Here is a 23,313-nt window from a genome sequence, read left to right on the forward strand (position 1 = left end):
GGCGAAGATGACTGAAATTAGGTTTGATAAAATAGGCGTCAGTCAACAGTTTATATAGAAAGATGGGTTCTAGAAAAATGCCTTTCCGATTGCCCTATAAATGATAAACCCTTTAGATTCATTTCCAAATATTTATTAAACATTTATATCATTGAAACTATAAAGGTTTCCAATATATATATATTACCTTATAAAAATATATAGTCCGAAAAAAACAGAAAGCAATAGATTTTGAACTAATATATGGATCGCAATGTAGATCGTCATTTAAAATATTGCCTTCCTTTCCGAAAAGTAGATTCTATCATGTTTAAATATATGTCGAATAATTAGATATTTATAAAATATATTTATAATCTTGCACACATGTCAATAAATTAAATTATAAAGATTTCAAAAAATATCATCATTTTCATACCTCGATCAAATATATTTAACTTCACAAATTCGATACGAAAAGACATGTAGTTGACATGCGTGCAAGATCAAATTAATCGCAGGTCCTAATCGCAGTGGATTCCAATATTCTACGCAGTGGATTCCAATATTCTTAGCTAAGTTACGATTTTTTTTAGTTTGTATATTCATTAAGCTTTCCCATTAGCACGATTAAGATATAAACTCTTATTACGTAATTATTTTGTCAGTACATTTCCTTCTTAAATTTTATTAAATCAGTTTCCATTGGTATTCTAAGATCTCAAGAATCCAAACATGATGCGATATTGTCTTTGACATACTCACGCTACCTTGACTAATGTGATTTAGACAAATCTATGAACAACTTACCCCACCACTATAGGTATAACCTACTTCCTCTTCCAGTTCAAAAAACCTACTTCCTCTTCGAAAGTCTTATATACAGAAATTTATATTTTGTAACTAAAGCAACTAAATCAAACGAATGTGTAATTGGAACATGAAAGCCAATTATAACAATGAGAAATAAATTGAGATAGGCTAATATAAAGGCAGATTATAATATAACAAACTTAAAATAGTTTAATAACCTACCAAATTTTGCTGGAAAACTGGTTTTAAAAACCAGAAAATATGTTCCATATTACAACACCAAAATATAAAAAAGATTAAACGTTTTAACTTGAGGCAAACAAGAAATTGACAAGGTTAATCAAACATTTGTGGCTCATTCAACTTGTACCAATCGATGTAAGGAACCTTCACATCAGCCGCCTTGGCCTCTGCAAGCACGAGTTCCGACTCTATCTTCTCTTTCTCTTCGCTCAATGCAGACATGTTGAAGAGTTCGTCAAAGAGTTCCAGTTTACCTTGTACGCGAGCGACTTCAAGTTCTTCAGCATGCTTCTTGATGAGCGCATCATGTAGTTGCTTGTACATAAAGAGAATGGCTTGGTAATGCGCAGTCGTCCCCTCCATTCCATTTTTGAATGCCTCTTCAAGAGAAGTACTGTAATCATCAGTCATTGGAGACTTGCGTTTAAGGTCCTTCTTGAATGCCATCGCGAGATGTTGGTCGATCTGCTTATTATAAACAGTATTAGTTATAAACGTTATATTATGCCAGCGGAAAAAATAGTTACAACGATCAATAATAAGCAGTTGTACACATAAGATCTCCTAAATACTCATTGATTTTCACAGAAAACAAGCCTACCAAGATCCTAGACAGGTTTTTGAACAAAAAGACGCATGACGGATACAAAACCTAAAAAGTCTTGATTCAATTGGTAACCGCTTATACAGAAAACTGATGGATCTACATGCAATATATTTGAAAGAAAAAACTAAAGAGAAAGAAAATAAACTTACCGAAAGTTGGAGAGACTCAATCGGAGAAGAAGTGAGATGAAAGATTTTGTTCACAATTATTCACTGCTGTCTTTATAATGTCTAGGGGACTCTCGATGAGTCGTGTCTTTTCACATTACTTATCGAAAACATAAATTATAAATATGTTAATTGTATTTACCTTTCCAATTAATTGTTTTATATACCGACTTAATCATATTTTCCGTGTATGTTTTTATTATAAATATGATAATTATTTTCTTCCAAAATAATCTCGATAACCTTTATCTGAAAAAGGTTATGCATTAAACTCCAGTTTTTTTAATAATTTTCGATTTTTACTTCCTGTACAAAAACCCATTGTTTGCACTACTTTGGGTTTATATCTATGATCTATTTGCATGATTTTTTTAGATAAATGTTTAGTTAAAGAATCTAAAAATTAATATACAAAGAAGTTTTCATATTAAAAAATATAGTCTAATACTGTCTATAAAAAAAACGTCAAAAAGTATTTAATAGTATAGCAGCTACAAAATTATGGGCTTAAATACTATTCGGGCAATAAATTGGTTTTTAGTTGGGTATTACAAATGGGATGAGACTGTATTACTACCAATAAAATTCTAATAAGGGGGATCGGTTTGATAATAATGTTACGCTTAGTAAAATTTCGGTTACATTTTTTTGTGATTTAGTATTTCAAATGGGCTAACTTTGTATTTATGCCAATTTGAGCTTAATACAAAATCTATTGTCAGAACCACCTTCAAAGAACTCTCTGAAACTGGAATTTTACCAATGTAATGATTCTAAAACGTTACCGATTGGCATAAATACTAAATCAAAAGTCAGAGCCAACCAAAGAAAATGTTGTCTGGTTTAGATTGGAACTTGATAAATTTTTATTCCAATTAAAAGCAAAAAACAAAGATGGTCGGACCAAAATCTTAAACAAAACCAAAGACAAAGATACTCAGACAAAGTTAAAAAAAATGAAGCAAAAACAAAGCCATAACACTATAAAGGACAGCAACTCATCAAGAAGAGACAGCTCACTCGCCCTTGAGTTTCTTTTGAGAGAGTTTCTTGTTAACAGAGTGTTGATCCTCAAGGCAACTGTCGTCATCTTGTTCGCTTTTTCTTTTCGACAAAGGAGTTGCTGTAAAACCAACAGAACCAGAGGAAATATCATCTGCGGACTCCAACATTAGTACCTGCAAGAAAAGATTTAATCGTATCACTATTATGCTCCTATAACAATCAAATTAATCGCAGGTATAAGCGGAAAATTACCGGGTTAGATTTAGGAGGCAAATCAGCAAATTCCTCAACCATTTCACGGTCATCAGTAGCCAATCGAACAACATACTGAGAACTCTTTCCTTTGATGTTATCAGCGTCAACTGAAATCTCAAAAAGGACTCTCTTACCAAAGAGATCGCTCACTGCTTCAGGCAAGAAGTCTTCATCTTCATTCTACAATTACATAGATAGCGGTCGGCTAATATAATTTACTGTGTTAATTGATGTACAATGGAATTTATAAATGAACCTCGTCATAGAGTTCAGCAGCAGAATGACGCACAATTGCTTGAGCATTAGCATCAAAGAACAGAAAATTAGCCTCACCGCTATCGTCATTGACATTGGCAATTAATTTGAACCTGAATTAATCCAAAGACAAAACGTCACAAACTATTTCAATGACGATCTACCTAACTGATATTTTTGTATATCTAACCCGATCAATACCTGGAAATAACATCACTGTGTTCTTTGTCACACGTATTGCAGAAGAACAAGGGCCGGTCATCAGCATCAACATTGGTTGTAGGCATCACTTTTTTGTTGTGGTATTTGCAACTTAGATATTGCCAGCCATGTTCAGTATCAATTGTTTCAATGGTCCCAAGAGTAACAAAAGTGCCAACCTATTATTACTCAATGAGTATTTTTTAAAAGCACTGATAACACATGGAGTATACAAATGTGTAAAAAATTCAAAAGCGAAGAGTGTAGTCTATATACCACAGAGCTATCAATGATCTCTCCGATGGTTAGCCTCTCATTAAGAACAAAAAACCTGGCACGAATAGAAGTAGCAGTATCAACAGACCATTGGCTACTATTGTTGTTCGTAAGAGCAAGTGAATCATCAGGGAGACTGCCAAATAAAATAATCACACTTTATGTTAAAATGTTTCAGTGAAAACGATGTTCAAAAATCAAAACAAACATCTATATGTTGTGAACTTCTCCATAGGTTTCCATCCGGTGAACATCGGATACGTACCTTGCTTTGAACTCCTCAATAAAATCGAGTGTTGGGTTGAGCAGGATATGAGTTGAATTATACCCGCTAGATATGGAGTAAGCACCTACAAAGTATATTAAGCTTATTAATATGTTATGCTCAGTAACATTTTACACAAACCGGAAGAATATTATTTACCTTTCCACTCTTTAACAGAACAGAATCTGATCACACAAATAATCATGGTGGACATGTTACTCCTACTGTAATCGTATACTTGTTTAGCATAACTACCCCACAGAGTACACATTATCTTCACATTACTGTATAATATAAACTTAAGTTAAATACAGTTAATAGATGTTTTCTTAGCAAAGTATAAATAGATTAAAAATCTTTCACTTTACTTTGGGTCACGCAACTCAACCAAGAGCCTCATGTTGTCTTTTCCTTTTATTATTTTGTTTTCCAGAGACCCGAAGTTAACTATTTGGCCAACCACATCTAAATACCAAAAATAAGACTCAAATCAGAAACAGGTAGTAGTAAAGTGAAAGACTCTTTACCTGAGTAAGAAACTAACTCACCAACCAAACAGCTATGGTCCAGATTTCCATCAAGAATATCAGAGAAGTCCGCGAAATACTTTTCGGGAACTGCACTTGGAAAATCATCAGCTATTCCAACAAATGTTGTGTGAAAGAAGCCAATTTTGTAAGGATGTGGCGTCGTACGGTATTCACCAGTAGCATCGTACACTTTGAACAACTGGAGGACAATCGCATCTCCCTCGCGTAGCTTGTCATCGAATTTTTTGATGAGTTGTTCACCGACTGAAGCATGAATTCTTGTCCCCTAGACAAGAAATATGAAGTCTTTATATACGCAGAATAATTATATAAACGATGCTTAAAAAAAAACATATTTAAAGTTACTTACTTCTTTATCAACAACCACCATTTCAATGGTGTTTCCTGATTCTTTGTTATAGTTTCTCCACAAGCGAAGAATCATAACTTCAATACGGGACGTATCTTTACGTGGTTTTAATTCTCTCACTAAATAAACAATATTTTTTTTGGCTCGCACCATTGCCATTGTTCTTGTTAGAGCTGAATGTTTGTATTTTAACCATTCGGGTATGCCATATATATATTAAGCCGATTTATTTATCATATTAATGACCCCTAATAAAGATTGAAATCATTTAAAGAAAGATTTAAATTGTGTATTGTCATAAATTGATTTGCATATGATATGATTTTAACTTGCGCAAGTAATATAATAAATACGAAAACAACTTCCGCAAGTAATTGATTAGAATAATAAGGAAAGTTAGTAATATGCAAATCTTGCGCAAGTAATCTAATTATATGGGCTTAATATCTATCTAGTTATCTAATTATATGGGCTTAATATCTCATAATTAAGAAAACCAAAATTGAAAATCAGAAAACTAAAGGACCGGATACATAAAGGAATGAAACCGACTGAACAAACGGATTTGCATATGCTTTCAGGAGAAGAGAAGGTTTACCTTATCTCTGACAGTATTATCCCATTAAGATCTTAATCGTTCTGCAATTAGCAATGCAACAGACCATTGGAATTGTTTTGTAAAGCTCTAAATCGTGCTAATGAAACAAAAAAACAAACTTTAAAATCACAAGATAGTACTGTCCAAATATCTGTTGAATTATTAAGGAGAAGGTAATCTTATAGTCCTTCTTCAATTACTGAAGTCGAATGCAAGTTTGTTGTGATAATACTACTGTGGTCGTGGCAATGGTCTTGTTTAAGAGAAGCAAGACCTGAACAGCAAAAAGGTTAATCAATCAATTAGATACAAAAGATTCAAAATGTAAATAAGCAAAATGTAATCAAGGAAGAAACATATGTCGATTGTTATCAGTGTTATCCAACAATCTTTGTATCATAGCTTAAAAGTCGAATCCAATCAGAGAAGCAAAAAAACCTAAAATTCCGAGAGACTCGATAAACTTCACCTCGTCTGGTTGTCGATGCTGTTAGCGATGGATAAGATTGAGTCTTTATGTTATGAAGAACAAAACACATCTTGTCGGACTGTCTTCATCAGATTGAAACCATCTCCCCCTTCAATTGACACGCGATTGGAAAAAAAAAAGAAGAAAAAACTTCAACATAAACGACTGCGTTTTGAATTACGCGGAAGGGAGTGAAAAAATAAATCAAAAAGAAAAATTCCAAAAATACAACCAAAAGAAGTTCTACATGAGTGCCACCTCAACAGAAATCACTAAAGTGACTTCTCTTTTAATGTACAGGGGGATTATTTAGTATATAAAGGATTTATGTGAGGTTATTCAATTACCGCATATTGCTAAAACTTAGTATATGTTTTATCTCCTCTAGTTCACAAACCTAATGTGGAAATGCATGCAACACTTCTGCTCTTATATTATTTGTTAACTCAAATCAAATTTTTATTTTGCTTCTGCTTAATCTCTTTGGATCTTACTCTTTTTCTCTATTCTACTACAGCTTTTGTTTATCGTACCTCACTTACCACATGCAAGATAAATATGAGTCCGAATGGACAAAATGGATATATATCAAAGTATTCTGTCCGTTATTAAAAAAAACTCTATTATATTATGCCTTTGCATGCTTGAAGAAATTGTATCTAATGGTTAATAAATAATTATTGACGATGCAGATTTTCAAAAATGTGGAAAGAGCAAAAAATCTAACACTCCTGAAAAGACTATCATCAAAAATAGAAACTCCGGGAGGTTGTGATCAATTGGTAAGGGGAAGAGTTTGGGACGCCAACACGTTTCAAGTTTGATACACCTGCTATGATAAACTAAGTCACTTTCTTTCTGGACACCTAACATAGATATGAACTATTGCTTTCGGCTCATTCGAATACCCGTAGAGAATATATATCCATAGGCTGCACCTGGTCTGGGATACCCTAAGTTAATCAAAAAAATGGAATTACATGTAAACGCATTATATTTTACAAATAACTTTTTTATCATAAAGAATAAAGAAGTATCGTGTTTTTCTGGTTTTTCCTATTGATATATTTTTGTTCTGACCCAAATAAAATAAAAGTCATGAGGATAACACCAATAATATCATTGTTTCTGGTGAAGGACTAAATGAACAGTAAGTATATATTTATTGGTTTATTATGTATAATAAATAAATAAAACTAGAATCACATTCTTTTTTAATATAAAAGATATACTATCTTCACAAAATAAAATTTATAACTGATATCTTATACTCAGTACTCTCATGAAATTGGGATTTTGTGAAATATTTGCATCCTAAACTAGAAGAATTTTAAAGTATCACGAGATAGTAGGATTTTAAATCTTTTCGTTGAATATTAAATTTTAAAATTGTATTTTTTGATTTTTTAATTTTAAAATATATTTTCATTTTCAATATTTCAGTAATATTTTCTTGAATTAAAATTTTTTTTTGAATCTATTTTCAAATTTTAAATTTTGAAATTGTTTTCTTGATTTTTATTTTATTTTCCTGAATTTTGAATCCCTTGTATACGTTAATAAGGAGATTACAAATTTGTAAGACTGCCTTTCCAAAATTAATAGTTTTCTAATGATGATTGATGCCCTATGAAACAGCTGAAATTATAAAACGTCACTATAAAACTGACTTGATTATACATCAGTAACTTGTGTAAATATGGGATCACAGGTTCTTGGTTGTAATTTGATATAGTGTTGGTCAAGAACAATTATATTATCAGCAAAAATGACATACATATGAAAAGTTCTACTGTAACCTTTATGAGAATTTTTTTTTAATGAATGTTAATTTTTTATTCATAAAAAAAACCTTTTTACATCAAAATGTAGACCTGAACGAAAAAACCTTCTCTTTTTACTTCTTCACTTCTAATGAAAACTCAAGAAATATTTACACTCTTATGTTAAACCAATATTGGAGAGCAACATCCATCCCCTTTGCTTCTTTCAATATCTCATTAGGCTTAACTTGTTTCCGACCCCTTTGCAATAAGCTGCTTCACTACATCCATGGGCAAAGGTTTTTCGCACTACAAGAAAACGTCTCATATATAGCATGAGGAAAACACTATTGCAAGATAGCGCAGCGTTATGGCGAACGTTGTATCTTCCCTCGCAATCTTTTCCCGGGCACTTCAGATAACGTTTAGTTTGTGCTATGTTAAAGTATTAGTTTGATGGCGTTTTATTAATTGTGCAATTGTATTAACTTCTAATAGCATATAATAATTGTTATTATAGCATTATTAAAAAAATTATATATTCAAATAAAATTTTTTAAAATTTTTATATATCGAAATTGGTTACATGAATATTTATGACGGGTATATCAAACTAAACCAATTTTTTTTCAAAAATATTAAACTTACACCTAAAATTCTATACCTAAAGTTCTATCTTCTAGCGCCGCACCACACCACGACCGACGCCGTCACAACCAGTACTCCAACGTCGCCATCTTCCAATCACACACAGGAGCTTGTACCTTTTCCACTCTAAACCTAATGTTCCTGAGGCTAACGACCCACCGCTTTTGCTACCTCCTCCTCCATCAAGCTTATCTGCCTCTTGTCCATCTTCATGTAACAAGAAAAAAAATCAAATTCAAAACAGTGAGAGAGAGAGAGATCAGGCACTCTTTTAGATTTAAAAACAGGTCTCAAATAGAATATACCTTCAAAGTCCTTTTCCATGTCTTCCAGCATCTTATGTCTCTTAGCACACAGCTGAAACAAGAGTTACATAAGAACATGAAGATACAAAATATTTTTAATCAGCATTCTTGGCATTAAGTAGAAGCATCAACTAGCATCCATATCAACGTAACAAACCACAAAAGGTTAATACTTACAAGCCCTTTGGGTGTAAAGTTGGACCAACAAGAAGAGCATTCTCTGTCACACCCTTTTGGGTACTCTTAGAACCTTCAGGACATGCAGAACTCATCGAGCAATTTTTAATAAAAATTCAAATAAGAGAATAAACTAGTTTTGTTCATCTTTCATCAACTTAAGCAAAACAGGTGATATTAACACAATACATGGGAGTGCAAGAGCATTTGAGGTTCTTGTCTGCTCATTGCTACGGTCAGGTTTTGACGTGGTGGCTAACTCACAGAATCCACACCTCCAAAAGCAACTTTCACCTGCACAAGAAAACATCTGAGAATCAATCCTAAGTTTCTTGGAAGCCTTGCACAAACTAGAAAGCCAACACAAAGAAATACACTTGAACAACATTTTGAAGCTCTAACAATAGTCCCCTCCCACAACTAAAGATCCGTGGGATTGTATATCACCAATGACTGAATCACTGTTCTAAAAAAATTAAAACTTTGTTTGGTCTAAACCATATATGTGGCTCGTTCCAAGCCTCTTCGTAGGAAGGAGATTGCATCCAAGATGGGTTTGGGATGTGGATTTCATCTGTTCTTTGAAGAGGAAGCACCAGACCTCCATAAAGATACAAACTCTAAGGACCTTTTTTTCAGATCTGTTGTTTAGTGAAATTGAAGAGAGAGAGAGAGAGAGAGATAGAGAGAGAGAGAGAGACGAGTGTTGGTTTTGGATTCGGCTGCAGAGGAGAGAGGAGCGTTCTCAGGAGAAGTACGGATTCCGGAAGAACAAAGTCACGAGGAGTAGAGACAGGTCGACGGCGACGAACTCAGACGGTGACGAAGGCGACGAACTCAGGCCGGTCTCTGTCTTCTTCCCTTGCAATCTCTCATATCTCTCTGTCGTCGTGTTTAGAAGTCAAAAGGAGAGGACAAATTAAAACACAATCTCCACCTTTGGATTAAAAACAATTAAGGATAGAGATTGCAATCCTTGTGTATTACTTTCAACCAATAAAAAATTTTCTTTCTTTTATATGTAAATATTTAAAGAATAAAATGAGAGGGAAAATGAAATAAAGGTAAGAGGGAAAACCAATCATTTTTTCGCCTCAGTAAAGATAGCGTTTTAATGTACAATGATATTATATATGCGATTTTTTGTAACATCGAGGTAACAAAACGCTATCTTAAATTATGAGTTATGTCAAAGATAACATTCTCGACCAAAACGCTATCTTCTTATGCTATCTTTACCTCCTCCCCTTGTAGTGTCGCCATGCTTGATCTGATTTCTTTCTCTCCATATGTTACTAATAAAGGATTTTTTCTATATGTTACATTTACGTACTGACTATTGAGTATGACTTATAGTTATGTTCTTAGTTCTTACTCTTAAAAAGGTATGTACCACGGAGTATGTATATAAATTATCTATTAAGTTACTAATAACAGTTAGAGGGGATATAGGTGAAGAATTTGTTAGTTTAATATTTTGAAAAAAATTATAACACGCCACCACATAACTCACTTGATTCGTTTGTGTAAAATTAGGCATCAGCAGTAACTTGTGTAAATGCATCAGACTTTTGGTATCAGCGGTAATGCTGTACGTTGCAAACGCATCAGACTTTTTCAGTGTTGATTATAAGTTCTTGGAATTAATTGACTTTGATTTAGGCTTGTTGTCCATTGCAGATTATAATTTACTAGTGTTATTTTTAGTTTTATTGTTTAATAATTGTTTATAAATCAATGTAATTTGTTTTTTTTGTCAAACATTTGTTCTCACATTCAAATATATGTTTTCACATTTTTTATCTTAGTTATTGTAATTCATTAGTGTGTTTATTTGATTAACATAAGCACAATCTCACTATTTTATTAGATTGACCATTTTTGCAATAGGGACGTTAAAATGATGAGAATTATATGTATTTTCTTAAAGTATTTTACATTTGATTTATACTGCCTTTATATAGTTTTTTATTGTGTTTTATTTGTAAGGATATTAGTGATATATGAGTTTTGATTTAGAAGTTGTCTTAGTTCATTAAAAACTCAAAGTGGATAGATTTTAAAATATTTTTTTGGATTCAATAAATTTATAGTTGTGCTTTATATCACAACTATTTGTGATTATTTGAAAAAAAATCTACGTGTACAATTTTTTTTTAAAAAAAATTTACAACTATTTTTGCAATTTAGTTTTAATTATGTATTATTTTTTGTGATTTTCAAGAAATTTATTATTGATTTTTCTTAACTTGGGTTTTATGACCATTAAAAGGAGAAAAATCCATGAGATACATTACTTAATAAATGGATTACTCTACTTTTTTGTTTTTATGAAATATATTTTATTTTTTCTTAAAATTTATGTATTTTAAATTATATTATATACTTTTGCTATTTTTATTGTTTTATTTTAATATAATTTTATATTTTATCTTCTTGTCTAAATATTTGTTTTGATTATGTAATAATCATTGATTGTGGTTCAATTACTTTGTTTCTTATTAATTTCTCAGAGCTACAGCTTTGTTACTAAAATAGAAAAGTATATATGAGAATGAAATGAGTTTGTGTGAGTTGAGTTGAGGTGGTGTACATGAATACCTATGTGTTAGTGTGTTTTTAAAAATTTATGTTATGATAAAGTGTGTCGTGGACAATTAACCGGTGGGTCGTGTGATTTATGTTTTGCGATATTTAGTTTTATTTTGTCAGAAAAAGGTTTATGTTGGGAATGATTTAAAAATTTCATGTTTATGGGCCGCCTATTTCATAGACTTTAGTCTTCGTAGCAAGGTATATGCGTTGATGTACCTGTTTTTGTATTTTGTTACAGACGTTGTGTGAGTGTTGCTTGACGATCCTCTCATAGCTTGAGCTTTGAGTACACCAGACGGTTTCGTGTTACGATCACGGATCACAAATGGTGGAGGTTTCTTCTTAGCCATTTAGAAAAGAATTAAGTTGTTCCAAGCCAGAAACTGGGCTGATCCTACGCTTTGTGAAAACCTTTTGACTTGAGGGAATTCATCTGTTTGTTGTGTGAGGATTAGGTTTCTTGGCTTTACTGTCACCGATGGATTTAATTTTATTAATAATTAGTAACGTTTTAGGTAATTATTTATTGGTGGGGCTATGAGTCAATATGTCGGCTGCTCTGCCTCAAGACTTTAAATTTTCATAGACTTGCATAAGAAACAAACCCAATAAGCTGCGTTTACATTTAGTTACCACATATAAATGTGATTCAAACAACGTTACGTATTATCGAAGTTTATCGCTGCATATTAAAAATAGTTCCTGAAGGAGGTTCATAGGTTATTTTGCTCTCCTATTATCGAAGTTTCATTTTAACTGTCAATATTATGCAGATGGAATAGAAATCATAAATAATGTTTGGTAATACATTTTGTAATGGTTAGGTTGGGGGAAATTTAAGTGTGACGTAGAAGGATTATTGAATTTTTGATAATTCTTTAAAAAGGCAGCAAATGCAAAAACTTGAAACGTTAGTAATGGTTTTTTTTTTTTTTTTATCAAAAAACGTGAGTAATGGTAAGGATGCCATTGTTAAAGGAGGAGTTTCCTTCAACTGATTTTTAAAAGTCTGGGAAGATGCATAATCATGAAATTAAAGCAACATAACCCAAATATGTGAAGTATTCTAACTTATTGTCTTTGAGAAATATATTTAAAACCTATTGCAACACAGACGTAATCATGTCCTTTAAATTAACCTCAGGGTTGTTATCCTCACCCTGTCAATGTGTATCAGTTATCAGTAAACATTAACGAAGTCAAGTTGTAAAAAAATTAAACGTCACTCACCTGAAGCTCAAAAATGAGGCTGTGGTCGTTGGTTGGTGTAAAAAATGTGGGAAACAGTGAAGGTCTGATGTTTTGCAGAGAAGTTGATTCAGATAGCTTCAATTGAAAGGTTAAAGTGGTCCCATAATTCTCATCTATGCATTATGGCAGGACCCAATCGATGCTGAATCAATATTGCATGAGAAGAAAACGCTTTAATCAGAGAAGTTTATGCTCAAAACCCAAGGATTGACAGACAAACATAATCTTAGCTAAATACCTTGGAATCAAGCAGCAGCATATCGGCCTGCTGTTAAGTCGCCATGTCGATAAGATCGTGTGAGAGTAATAGTGAAGCGGAAGAGGAATCGGGAGGAATTAGAGGATTCGAAGAGAAGACTACGAAGGGTTTATATATACTCTGCAAAAGGATGTAAACAACGTATTAAATATACAATTAATAGGAGATAGTGGGGGGGGATAGGGGTTTGATGATTGAAAGCAATAACGGCTGAGGGTTAAGTCGGAGAGGTAACGAAAAGGAAAGCATTAGGTTACAGGCTCGTGAATAAGATTAAGACGCAGGTGTGAGAGTGCTGACGTGGCGCAAAATGCCCCTCTTTCCATGATGATGTGGCGCAAGGAAAGATATATGTTTTATATATATAGATAGATAGATAGATTGGTTGTAGTGGTTTCTAGCATGATTAACCCAAAAACCCACTTTGGGTCTCTTAATGATTTTTAAATATTAAAGTTTACTTAAGAGACCTAGTTAAGATACACCTACATTTTTGTGTTTCAACGGGAGTTTCTTAGAGCATCATTAACCCAAAGACCCCTTTAGGGTCTCTTATTTACTTTTTAAGAGCATGATTATTGGGAAGTTTTTAAGGTGGGGTTTTTATCGGAATATAAGAACCCGTCTCTTAACTTTTAACTAAAAAAGTTAAGAATCGGCTCTTAAATAAGAGTTTTAAGAATCGGTTCTTAACTTTTTTAGTTAAAAGTTAAGAGACGGATTCTTATATTTCGCTAAGAACCCCACTCTAAGAACCCCCAATAATCATGCTCTAAGTAGTAAATGTGAGTTGAGAGATTTAGTTAAGAAATTTTAATACTTATATGCTTCAATGCTAGTTTCTTAACTAAGGGTTCTTGAAAAAAAAATTCCAACGTTCTCATCTTTACATCTTCTTTGATCTCCAACCATGGATTCAAAAAATCCAACATATTATCCAAACTTTCAGTATCTTCACCCATCTCCTTCATCGCGTATACAATACTCTCTATTGTCGACAAACACCTCTTTGTTGGCACCAAGTGCTTGATTTCAGCTTCGATCTTTCCCTGGAAAATGCCTTCAAATTCAGATTCAATCTTTGAGTATTCTAGTTCTTGGATCCTGGCTTCCTTTGCATTGAGATCAGCTCTGGCTTCCTCGAGTTTGTGTTGGAGATGTTTCACCTTCTGCTTCAAGATCAGTACCATATTCACAGATCCAGCAGATCCTTCACTACTCTGCCTCCACCATATTCACAACCTCATGATGATCACGGACTTAAGAATACAAGGAACAGCTAATCAGAGCTTGTCATAATACTAATCAAAAGCCATGTATGTCATGACATTCCTAGAAGAACCACTGTCTGATACTAATGTGAATAATACAATCTACCAAACTTCAATTGTATACAAAAAGAAAAAGACTTGTCTTTTTTAGCAATTCTAGAAGAGTCTATGGTCGACAATTAAAGCTTGGAAACAAAACTAAACCATAATTACCATACCACGATAAAAATGTATAGCCGTAAAAAAAGAAGAAGCAAAAAAGCTCCATTCCCGTATTAGAAGCAGCACCTCGTGGCCGGTCCAAAGCAGGTAAAGAAGCCTCCATTGCCTCCTCAACAGCATAATCTCAGATCCATCCTCGAATGGCTAGGGTTTCGACTTTCAACTCAATAGAAATAGAAAAACAATCTCCAAAACCTTAATCTCCTCTCCTCCTCCGAGAAATTGAAGAATTATTTATATGCAACAGTGCAGCCGCCCAATTAGCCGTCGCTGAATCCTTCCGTGGCTCCGCCGCGAGATGTAGAGCAGGGAAGATTTTAGGTGTAGATAGAGGAAAGGAGAAGAAGGGACATTGCTTTACAGCTACTTCGTCGTTGCTACTTCTGCCGTGAACGACGGGATGGCGAGGTTCACGGCGACGATGATTTGGCAGGAGATAGGTGAACGAGAGGAAAAAAAAACGCTACAAAATCTCCTGCCACGTGTTATATAAGAAACGGTTCTTCTGGACCTTATTTAAGAAAGGTCCCTTAACTTAATTGCTATTTTTCTTTTTTTTCTAATTCTAATTATACCAAGATACCTCTTAAAAACCTTGGATAATTGTGCTCTTATTTAGAGGTTCTTATAAAAAAGATGAAAATCTTTTTATTTATTAACCTTTTGATTCTCCAATTCTAAACTTGAATTAAAAGATTTAGCATCAGAATGAATGAAGAAGCTTAAAACGAATCAAAAGATGAAAATCTTTTTATTTATTTCAAGAATATACCTCTACTAATGATATCATAGACACCAAAGGGAAGAAAAGACCACTAACCTCATGCCTTTGTTACTGGAGATGTAGCCAGAGCTTTGTCTTCACTAGAGGATGGAACGGTTTCGTCAAGGAGAAGAGCCTCAAGGAGAAAGATGCGATGATAGTCTTTACACTTGTGATGTTCCGACGTTAGAAGGTCAAAGCAAAAACTTCTTGATGATCGATGTTTATTACTCTTCAGGCCATGATGAGGAAGTAAACGAGACAGTTCATTACAGTTCCGAGGGAGGAGTAAAAACAGAGAACTTCTGTAACTCGAAGTTGGAAGAAGAACCACTATGATTAGTTTTGTACTTACCAGCGGTATAAGGATACAAAGACATTGTTTCTTCCTAAAGACAATGCCAGCAATGTATATCCGAAATTATGCCAATCTACAAGAAACGCTGCACGCCTCCATGAACTCGCCCACTTAACAGCAATTAGTGTTGGACTGGAAGGTGGATTCTGCAGAAAAAGAACTCTGTAAACCTTCTGAAAATTTCGCAAAAAGACTAAAACTTTCAAAGATTGTACCTGAACCAAGAAAATGTCAGGTGCTGGTACTTTGGCAAGAGGTTAATGAACCGAAGCTGCGCCTGTTTTACATCCCAAAAAAGAAAGAAAGAAAGAAACAGATGATCATGATACTAAATACTTTCAAGAAGTTTATGTCAAGGAGTTGATGGAAGGAAGGATACCATGGTATGGACGTGCATTTAAGGATTCTTTAAAACAGCTTCATGAGGAATAGAACCTATTCATGAGTTCCAAAAAAATAAAAGCGTTTCAAACAATGCAATGCAATCATGGAGTCCAAAAAAACATGAAAGATTACACACTAAAATGGGGAATCCTTTTACCTCCATAAGCAACAATGTCAACTTGAAGTGATGCCGAAATATGAAACTATCCTTTTAGTTATGATGATTGCTTTAAAATAGAAAAGGTTTTTTAAATGATACATGTAATTTAATTGCGGTATGAATTTATTAGTTTAGATTTGGTGGACAGAAAATATCTTTTTATAATCAATTTTAGCATTTTCAATAAATTTTGGATATAAAACAAAAAAAAAGTTATTGTCAAAAATGGTTGTAAATACTATGAAGAAAAACCGAGAAACAAACAACTGTAATAAAAATAGAAACCAAAACATGTAATCAGTTTAGTTATATCTATTCAAACTAAACTTAGATACTGTATAATTGCATGCTTGAATAATAATGATATATAATTATATAATGGACGTTTTACGAAGTTGGTATAAAAGTAGTCAACAGAATTTTCTAAAGGTTGAATTTGATTCTGTTGACATCTAAACATCACATCACTAAACCTAGAAAAATTGGTTTTGAAACACGAACACAGTTGGTATATAAAAGTATTTAATTGAATTTTGAATAGATATGATTTGACTTTTTAGACGATACTAAACCGAGAGGTGAATAGTTATGAGTCATCTATATTCGATTTACATTATTATTTCGGTGGTTAACTAATTTTGTAAAGTGACGGTATTAAAAGGCAATAGCATTGAACCGTTTATTAATGGTAATATATTTCAAATGGCCGTGTTTTATGCAGTTGCATAAGATGATAATATTTTAAGAAAAATCAGGACTAAATACTATTTGTACTTCTGTTTTAATAGATTAGATAAATTATTATTAATAATGTTTATGGTTGTAGATAGAAAATAAAGCTAAAACACTTGTCATAACCCAACCAATCACCTTAATATGCATATGTATGATTTGGATAAGAAATTAAAATATAGTTGTTTTGTATATTATTTTTTTATTTTCGTTATATAGGTACTTGGTTTTAATTATTTCTCCTTTCGTATTAGTTTTTGCATTTCTAAATTTTATAATTTTTTAAATTTAATTTTTAAATTATAAAAGTTAGTATAAGATGCATGTACAAAATATTATATACCCATAAATGTTTATATAATTTTTTTTATGTTCTCATTCAAACAACGACTGGATCCGCCAATATATACCTCGCATAATTTGTATATGAATTAATTCTCAGTGGACTTAGACCATCATTAGTCAGGTTTCTGAATTATGAGTTTCTGAACATTATTTTATTAATATTTTAAAAAAAATTATTTTAAAACTAGTTCTTCCACTTATGGAAGCAGTTAGTTTCTCAAGTTTTCATTGAAAGTACCTTAAGCAGCAATCGATTCTTGCTTTTTCAATCCTCTCTTTCTAACTTTTCTTTGATTTATTATTATATTAGTAATAGAGACTATGGTAGATACTACCATTGCTCATGCTCTTAGGTTCTCTTCGTATTTCACATACGATGTTAACGATGAGGTATACAGCTCACATATAAAGTGTATTTCCAGATATTAAATAAATCGTAAGCAATAAACTCATAATTCGTGTGGTCGTACTATCGAATGTAATGAGATACTTTCAAGGGCAAATCTCTAAAATAGCACATTTCTAAGTTTATATCACAAAAATAGCACTCAAAAACTAAAATGACCAAAATAGCATCTTTCTAAGTTTATCCTTTGAAAATTTTAATTTTTTTATTTTTCAAAATTTGAAATCTTATCCCCAAAACCTCATTTCTCAACTCTAAACCCTAAACCCTAAACTCTAAACCCTAAACCCTAAACCATAAACCCTAAACCCTAAACTCTAAACCCTAAACCATAAACCCTAAACCCTAAACCCTAAAATCTAAACCCTAAACCCTAAACTCTAAACCCTAAACCCTAAACCTAAATCCTAAACCCCACCCTTTAACTCTAAACCCTAAGTTTGTGACTTTTGATAAAACATTAAGTGCTATTTTTGTGACTTTTGACCTTGAGTGCTAGTTTGGGAACATAAACTTGATTTAGTGCTATTTTTGTCTTTTTCTCTACTTTCAAGCCTAAGTTACTTGGGACATTTTTGGTAGAGAGCTCTTCTCATAATTTTTAACAAAAATATTATTGAAAAAGCTAAAAATAAAAGAGAAGAGATAAAATTATAGAGAATAGTCCCTTTATAAAGAGACTTCCAAAAATATTTGAGAAAGTAATTCTACAGCTGTCCTTATTTTAGTGGTACAGCAGAATTTTAGACATTTAATTTTAATAAAAAAAGCAAATCATCTTAGTATACTAACATAATATTATCTAGAAATTAAATTTGAAAAACTAACCAGTGCTGATGCTCTTACCAACCCAAAACTCGCTTGTCACTAGATCACAATCGCGTGGTTAGACTCTTATTATTCTATAATATATACACAAAATCTATGTATTTTTATGCCATGTACGTAAAAACAAATTGTGTAAAAGATCATGAAATTGTAAGATATTTCAATATATATGTGTGTCTAAAATAATTCTGTCAAAATTCAAAGAACAAACTAAGTTTATGAAATGAATAGAAAACAATATTATGCGCTGTTAAAAAAAAACATACTGAAGTCAGTGGAACTAGCTCCGATTTATCACTGACGAGATTAGCTCGAAAATTTTAAACCACGAGAACCACGTGCACGAAAGTAATAATGATTTCGATAGCTAGTAGTCGCCAAAAGTATATAATACTGTTTTCCTTCGTCCAGTTAGATGCCTTGCAATTATTTGTTAATACATTTCGGCTGAGGGATTTCATCAATGTGCTCGATCTTATCCGAAACATCTATGTTTATATATTGTGTGTACATAAAAAGTAGAACCAATTCTTTTGCCTAGTGTCTAAATAAATAAAAACATTGTACGTGACAGTAATTTTCGAGTTTAAATACTATATTTTTTAAGAGAAGATTCTAGTATGGCTAAAATTATGAAAACGATTGTATGCTTTCCATTGCGAATCCGAATTTCGCTTAGACAAGAGAATCTCCTCGTTAGAAAACCATTTAAGTGTGGCCTCTCTGGTCTCTGATGGCATAAATACAGTACAGATCTGTTCCACAGTGTAACGCGATTATATATTTGATATCTCTTGGTTAAACAAATATCCCGGATCTGCTAAGAATCGAATTTCATTATTTGACAAAACCAACAGATCCAGTTAAAAAAAAAGACAAAACCAACAGATCATTCATTTATGCCATTACGTGCTTGATTAACAAATGGTTAGGATATTTTTATTAGATTAAAAAAGCTAATTAAGAGATTCTAAACGAAGATTTGTACTATTAATACAGGTTGGCCAATTGATTTGATTGTTTTTAAGTTACACGTTGTTGAAAATATATGCAATGTATGTAAACACGTTCAATCCAAAAAAAAAAAAAACTTCTTTTGGCGTCATATATTAGAGACTAACTTGAGAGACCACGAAATTTAATATAATAAATATTCATCGTTGTTTCATTAGTTATAAGGAAGAAACTCCGGAAGTAAATAAAATAAACGTTTAGTTTTGAAAAAAAAATAAAAATAGCATTAAATCAAGTTTATGTTCCCAAACTAGTACTCAAGGTCAAAAATCACAAAAATAGCACTTAATGTTTTATCAAAAGCCACAAACTTAGGGTTTAGAGTTAAAGAGTGGGGTTTAGGATTTAGGGTTTAGGGTTTAGGGTTTAGAGTTTAGAGTTTAGGGTTTAGATTTTAGGGTTTAGGGTTTAGGGTTTAGGGTTTAGAGTTTAGGGTTTAAGGTTTAGAGTTTAGGGTTTAGGGTTTGGAGTTTAGGGTTTAGGGTTTAGGGTTTAGAGTTGAGAAATGAGGTTTTGGGGATAAGATTTCAAATTTTGAAAAATAAAAAAATTAAAATTTTCAAATTATAAACTTAAAATGGTGCTATTTTGGTCATTTTAATTTTTGAGTGTTATTTTTGTGATATAAACTTAGAAAGATGTTATTTTGGAGATTTGCCCTTTAGTTTTGCTTATGCAGTGTTTCAGCCGTGTTTATAATTTCTTATTAATGAATTTCGGCCGGAGATTTGGCCACCAGTGTGAGGTACTGGCTTGTCCTTGTCCACATTTATATATTTCTTTTGACCAACCACATCTATATATTACTATTACACTTATCTCCTTTTGGGTCAATGTGTGATTGTATTCTTGCGTCGACGTCGATGAATATACGTTTCAATATTATTAGTTTGATACTTATTGTAGTTTCATTACCTGCTTCGGCTGTTCAAGCAGATACAAAGTTTTGATTAATCATTTTTTTTTCTATGAGATGTTTGAAGATAGAGTAATAGTATTGGTTGTTTCATAGAGATGATCGAGTACCTTTTTTCTTGTTGCTAAGAGCACGTGCAACGGAGGATGACTCCGAATCCGTCACACGAGTCCGTCGAAAAAATAGTAATATAATATGATTATTAATGCTAATAACATTAAGGATTGATCCGTGATTAGCATGTTGACGGACTCGATCCTTGGGGGACGTGGCGAAAGGTGAGTGAATGAGGCGAGATTGGGTTAGGAGGTGTTGAGAAAAATTAGGTCATTCGACCGAAGGAAAGAAAAAAAAATTTCCTCTCGACGCTCTCGACTCTCGACGGCGATTTGGTAAACCCACCATCGCGATTGGTCTCCCTCGGATCCTGAAGGTAAATCGAAGGCTTGTCTGCTATTTTCATCGATCTAGAGTCTTTGCTTCTTCTTTTCCTCTCAATCTAGGGTTCGGTTTTTCGATTTGGGGTTTTTTCGTTTCAAAATTAGGGTTTGAATACGATTTTGGTATAAAACGAAAGGGGGGGGTTTGGTTTAAATCGTTTCAATCGAAGGCTTGTCTGCTATTTTCATCGATCTAGAGTCTCTGCTTCTTCTTTTCCTCTCAATCTAGGGTTCGGTTTTTTCGATTTTGGGATTTTTCGTTTCAAAATTAGGGTTTGAATACGATTTTGGTATAAAACGAAAGGGGGTTTTGGTTCAAATCGTTTCAATCGCTTTGTTCATTTTGTTTCTTCTCGATTTTGGTTAGATAAAGGATTCATTGGAATTCAATTCGTTTCTTCTCGATTTTGTGTGTCTTTGTCGATATGTTTGTGTGTCTTTCTCTTTATGAAGATCGTTGCTAATCTGTGCTCCTTGTTTCTCTCTTATGGTCGAGGTTAACAAGAATGGGACAATATAGCTACAGCCAGCCGTCCTCATCATCCGCGGAGGTGGACGTAACCTCACTTCTCGAAGAAGAAGCTTAGTTGTACGCGGATGAAGCTCGGTTGTACGCGGAACGTGCAACGGCGGATGAGGCAGAGAGTAGCTTCGATATAGAGAAAGCGGTTCAGGAGGAGATGAGGGACTTTCAGACGCAGCTAAGGCGGCTTAATGAAGAAGGTACATAGAGAGAGCAGAAGTTGCTGCTGCTAGAGAAGAGTGTGCACGAGTTAGGAAAGGATTTAGCACGAGTTAAGCTAATGGTGTGCGTACTAGTGGTGATAGCTTTGCTATTCTTCGTTCTACGTGGTAAGTTTTAGAGTTCATTGGAATTAATATATAGATTAATCGATGGTTTTACAGCATTTGACTGCATTATCTTATGTTTTTGTAGGAGTTCTTTCAAAGGCTTCAAACGGGACTATTCTATCACCTCACGAGTGGCCAAATAAGTCAGGTACTATGGTTTTAATCACTTCACTTTGGATTTTCTCTTCAAAAGAAATTCATATTGTTATAATCGTTTGAATGGTGTTTGGTGGTAGAATAAAAATTAGGACTGTAATAATAAATGCTACTGAATTACTTTATGTCTTCCCAACCCGTTTGATTTGATTGGTTTTAAATAGGCTAGTATGCTTCATATCATCACCTCTGTTTGCTAGTATAGTACTTAGGATTTGATTGTTGTTAAATGCTTGTAGTTTGCTTCCTATCTTCCTAACTGCTCAACTTTAATTGTATAATAAATAAACATGGCTTACTTAAGCCTCTGTGTAACTACTAGAGTAACACAGAATAAAAACTTGAGAGATGGATGGTTTCACAAACCTTCTGCATAGTCAAATACCTATAGACCTTGAATCACCCGAACCTTATTGGTTCGGGTCTGAAGTTCCTGCTGAGTCTCCTAGCCAAGTCCCTGCTGAGTCTCCTAGCCAAGTTCCTGCTGAGAGGAGGAAATATTCTCCTAGAGAAGATAAGATCCTTATTGTTGCTTGGCTTAACACCAGTAAGGATCCTATCATTGGCAACGAGCAGAGAGTTGGGGCTTTCTGGAAGCGTATTGTAGAGTACTACAACGCAAGCCCTCTGCTCGTTGGTCAAACAGCGCGAGAGATTACTTCTTGCAAACAGAGGTGGAGTAGGATCAACGGGGAAGTATGCAAGTTTACTGGATGCTATGATGCAGCTTTGAGGGCGCAGAAAAGTGGGGAAAATGATGATGATCTGATGAAAGCTGCATTAGATATATTCTTCACCAAGTATGGTTACAAGTTCACACTTGATCACTGCTGGAGGGAGCTGAGGCATGACCAGAAATGGGCCTCGATTTATGTGGCTAAGGAAGGTGGAAAGGAAAAGCGGAGGTCCGTCTTGGAGGTTGATACAGAAGAAGCGGACGTGGGAGATCCAGAGGAGAGACCAATCGGGGTAAAGGCTGCGAAAGGTGGCAGTAAGAAGAAGAAGAAGAGTGGTAAAGAAGAAGAGTTGTCCAAGCTTCAAAACGTGTTAGAACTTAAGGAAAAACTTTCAAAAAACAAACTCCTTGATCGCTTGCTGGCGAAGAAAGAGCCTTTATCTGATATCGAAACATCACTTAAACTGAAGCTAATGTCTGAAATGATATGATGTGAACTCTGTGTTGATTGAGGTTGCTTAGTAGTCCCTGTGTACTATGTTGTTTCATGTTGTTTTACAGCTAAGCTAACATGTTTTTAATATGTTGTTGCAGGTTAGGTGAAGTAGTCACGGGCGTCTAAGTGTTTTGGTCTTTAGCAAGATGAAGTAGTCACGGATACATTTGGAGTAGTGAGAGCATTTTGGATTGTAGCTCCAGCTCACAAGTGACGGAGTAGTTGTTTTCCACTTTTAGGTACTATAAGTACTCGACCATGTA

At 33.5% G+C, this 23,313-nt stretch overlaps 2 protein-coding genes and 1 long non-coding RNA gene across 9 annotated transcripts; 1 reads left to right on the top strand and 2 right to left on the bottom strand.

Annotated features, from left to right (window-relative positions):
- Positions 1 to 8,337: 8,337 nt before the first annotated feature.
- On the bottom strand, positions 8,338 to 12,066 carry LOC111209132. 2 transcript variants are annotated; one of them, XM_048750714.1, is made up of 5 exons: positions 9,425 to 12,066; positions 9,116 to 9,220; positions 8,927 to 8,999; positions 8,750 to 8,801; positions 8,338 to 8,651 (listed from the first exon to the last, which is right to left on the bottom strand). In XM_048750714.1, the coding sequence occupies exons 1-5, from the start codon at positions 9,531 to 9,533 to the stop codon at positions 8,592 to 8,594; spliced, it is 399 nt and encodes a 132-aa protein (XP_048606671.1). In that variant the 5' UTR covers positions 9,534 to 12,066; the 3' UTR covers positions 8,338 to 8,591. The 2 variants fall into 2 exon arrangements, 1 of the variants encoding a protein (XP_048606671.1); XR_002660884.2 differs by having other exon boundaries at positions 8,927 to 9,220; positions 9,628 to 9,899.
- Positions 12,067 to 13,856: 1,790 nt separating this feature from the next.
- On the bottom strand, positions 13,857 to 17,897 carry LOC111204637. 6 transcript variants are annotated; one of them, XR_007320584.1, is made up of 3 exons: positions 16,025 to 17,897; positions 15,891 to 15,922; positions 13,857 to 15,791 (listed from the first exon to the last, which is right to left on the bottom strand). It is a non-coding gene; the product is annotated as an uncharacterized LOC111204637 (long non-coding RNA). The 6 variants fall into 6 exon arrangements; XR_002657136.2 differs by having other exon boundaries at positions 15,861 to 15,922; XR_007320585.1 differs by having other exon boundaries at positions 13,857 to 14,290; positions 14,591 to 15,791; positions 15,861 to 17,525.
- A 4,329-nt stretch (positions 17,898 to 22,226) lies between these two features.
- Positions 22,227 to 23,176, top strand: LOC111203749 (glutathione S-transferase T3-like). Its single transcript, XM_048749624.1, has 2 exons — positions 22,227 to 23,029; positions 23,149 to 23,176. The coding sequence occupies exons 1-2, from the start codon at positions 22,227 to 22,229 to the stop codon at positions 23,174 to 23,176; spliced, it is 831 nt and encodes a 276-aa protein (XP_048605581.1).
- The last annotated feature ends 137 nt before the right edge of the window (positions 23,177 to 23,313 follow it).

This window comes from Brassica napus, chromosome C3, assembly GCF_020379485.1.
Source record: "Brassica napus cultivar Da-Ae chromosome C3, Da-Ae, whole genome shotgun sequence".
Lineage (NCBI taxonomy): Eukaryota > Viridiplantae > Streptophyta > Magnoliopsida > Brassicales > Brassicaceae > Brassica > Brassica napus.

Bases quoted from the DNA above. Each gene is read 5' to 3' on its own strand.
- LOC111209132 (XM_048750714.1), bottom strand. From the start codon at position 9,533: ATGGAGGTCTGGTGCTTCCTCTTCAAAGAACAGATGAAATCCACATCC. The intron at 9,221-9,424 runs GTTTAGACCAAA...TTTCTTGTGCAG, and splicing joins TGGAACGAGCCACATATATG to GTGAAAGTTGCTTTTGGAGG. The intron at 8,802-8,926 runs GTAAGTATTAAC...CTCTTGTTTCAG, and splicing joins ACTTTACACCCAAAGGGCTT to CTGTGTGCTAAGAGACATAA.
- LOC111203749 (XM_048749624.1), top strand. From the start codon at position 22,227: ATGGATGGTTTCACAAACCTTCTGCATAGTCAAATACCTATAGACCTT. The intron at 23,030-23,148 runs GTCTGAAATGAT...ATGTTGTTGCAG, and splicing joins TCACTTAAACTGAAGCTAAT to GTTAGGTGAAGTAGTCACGG.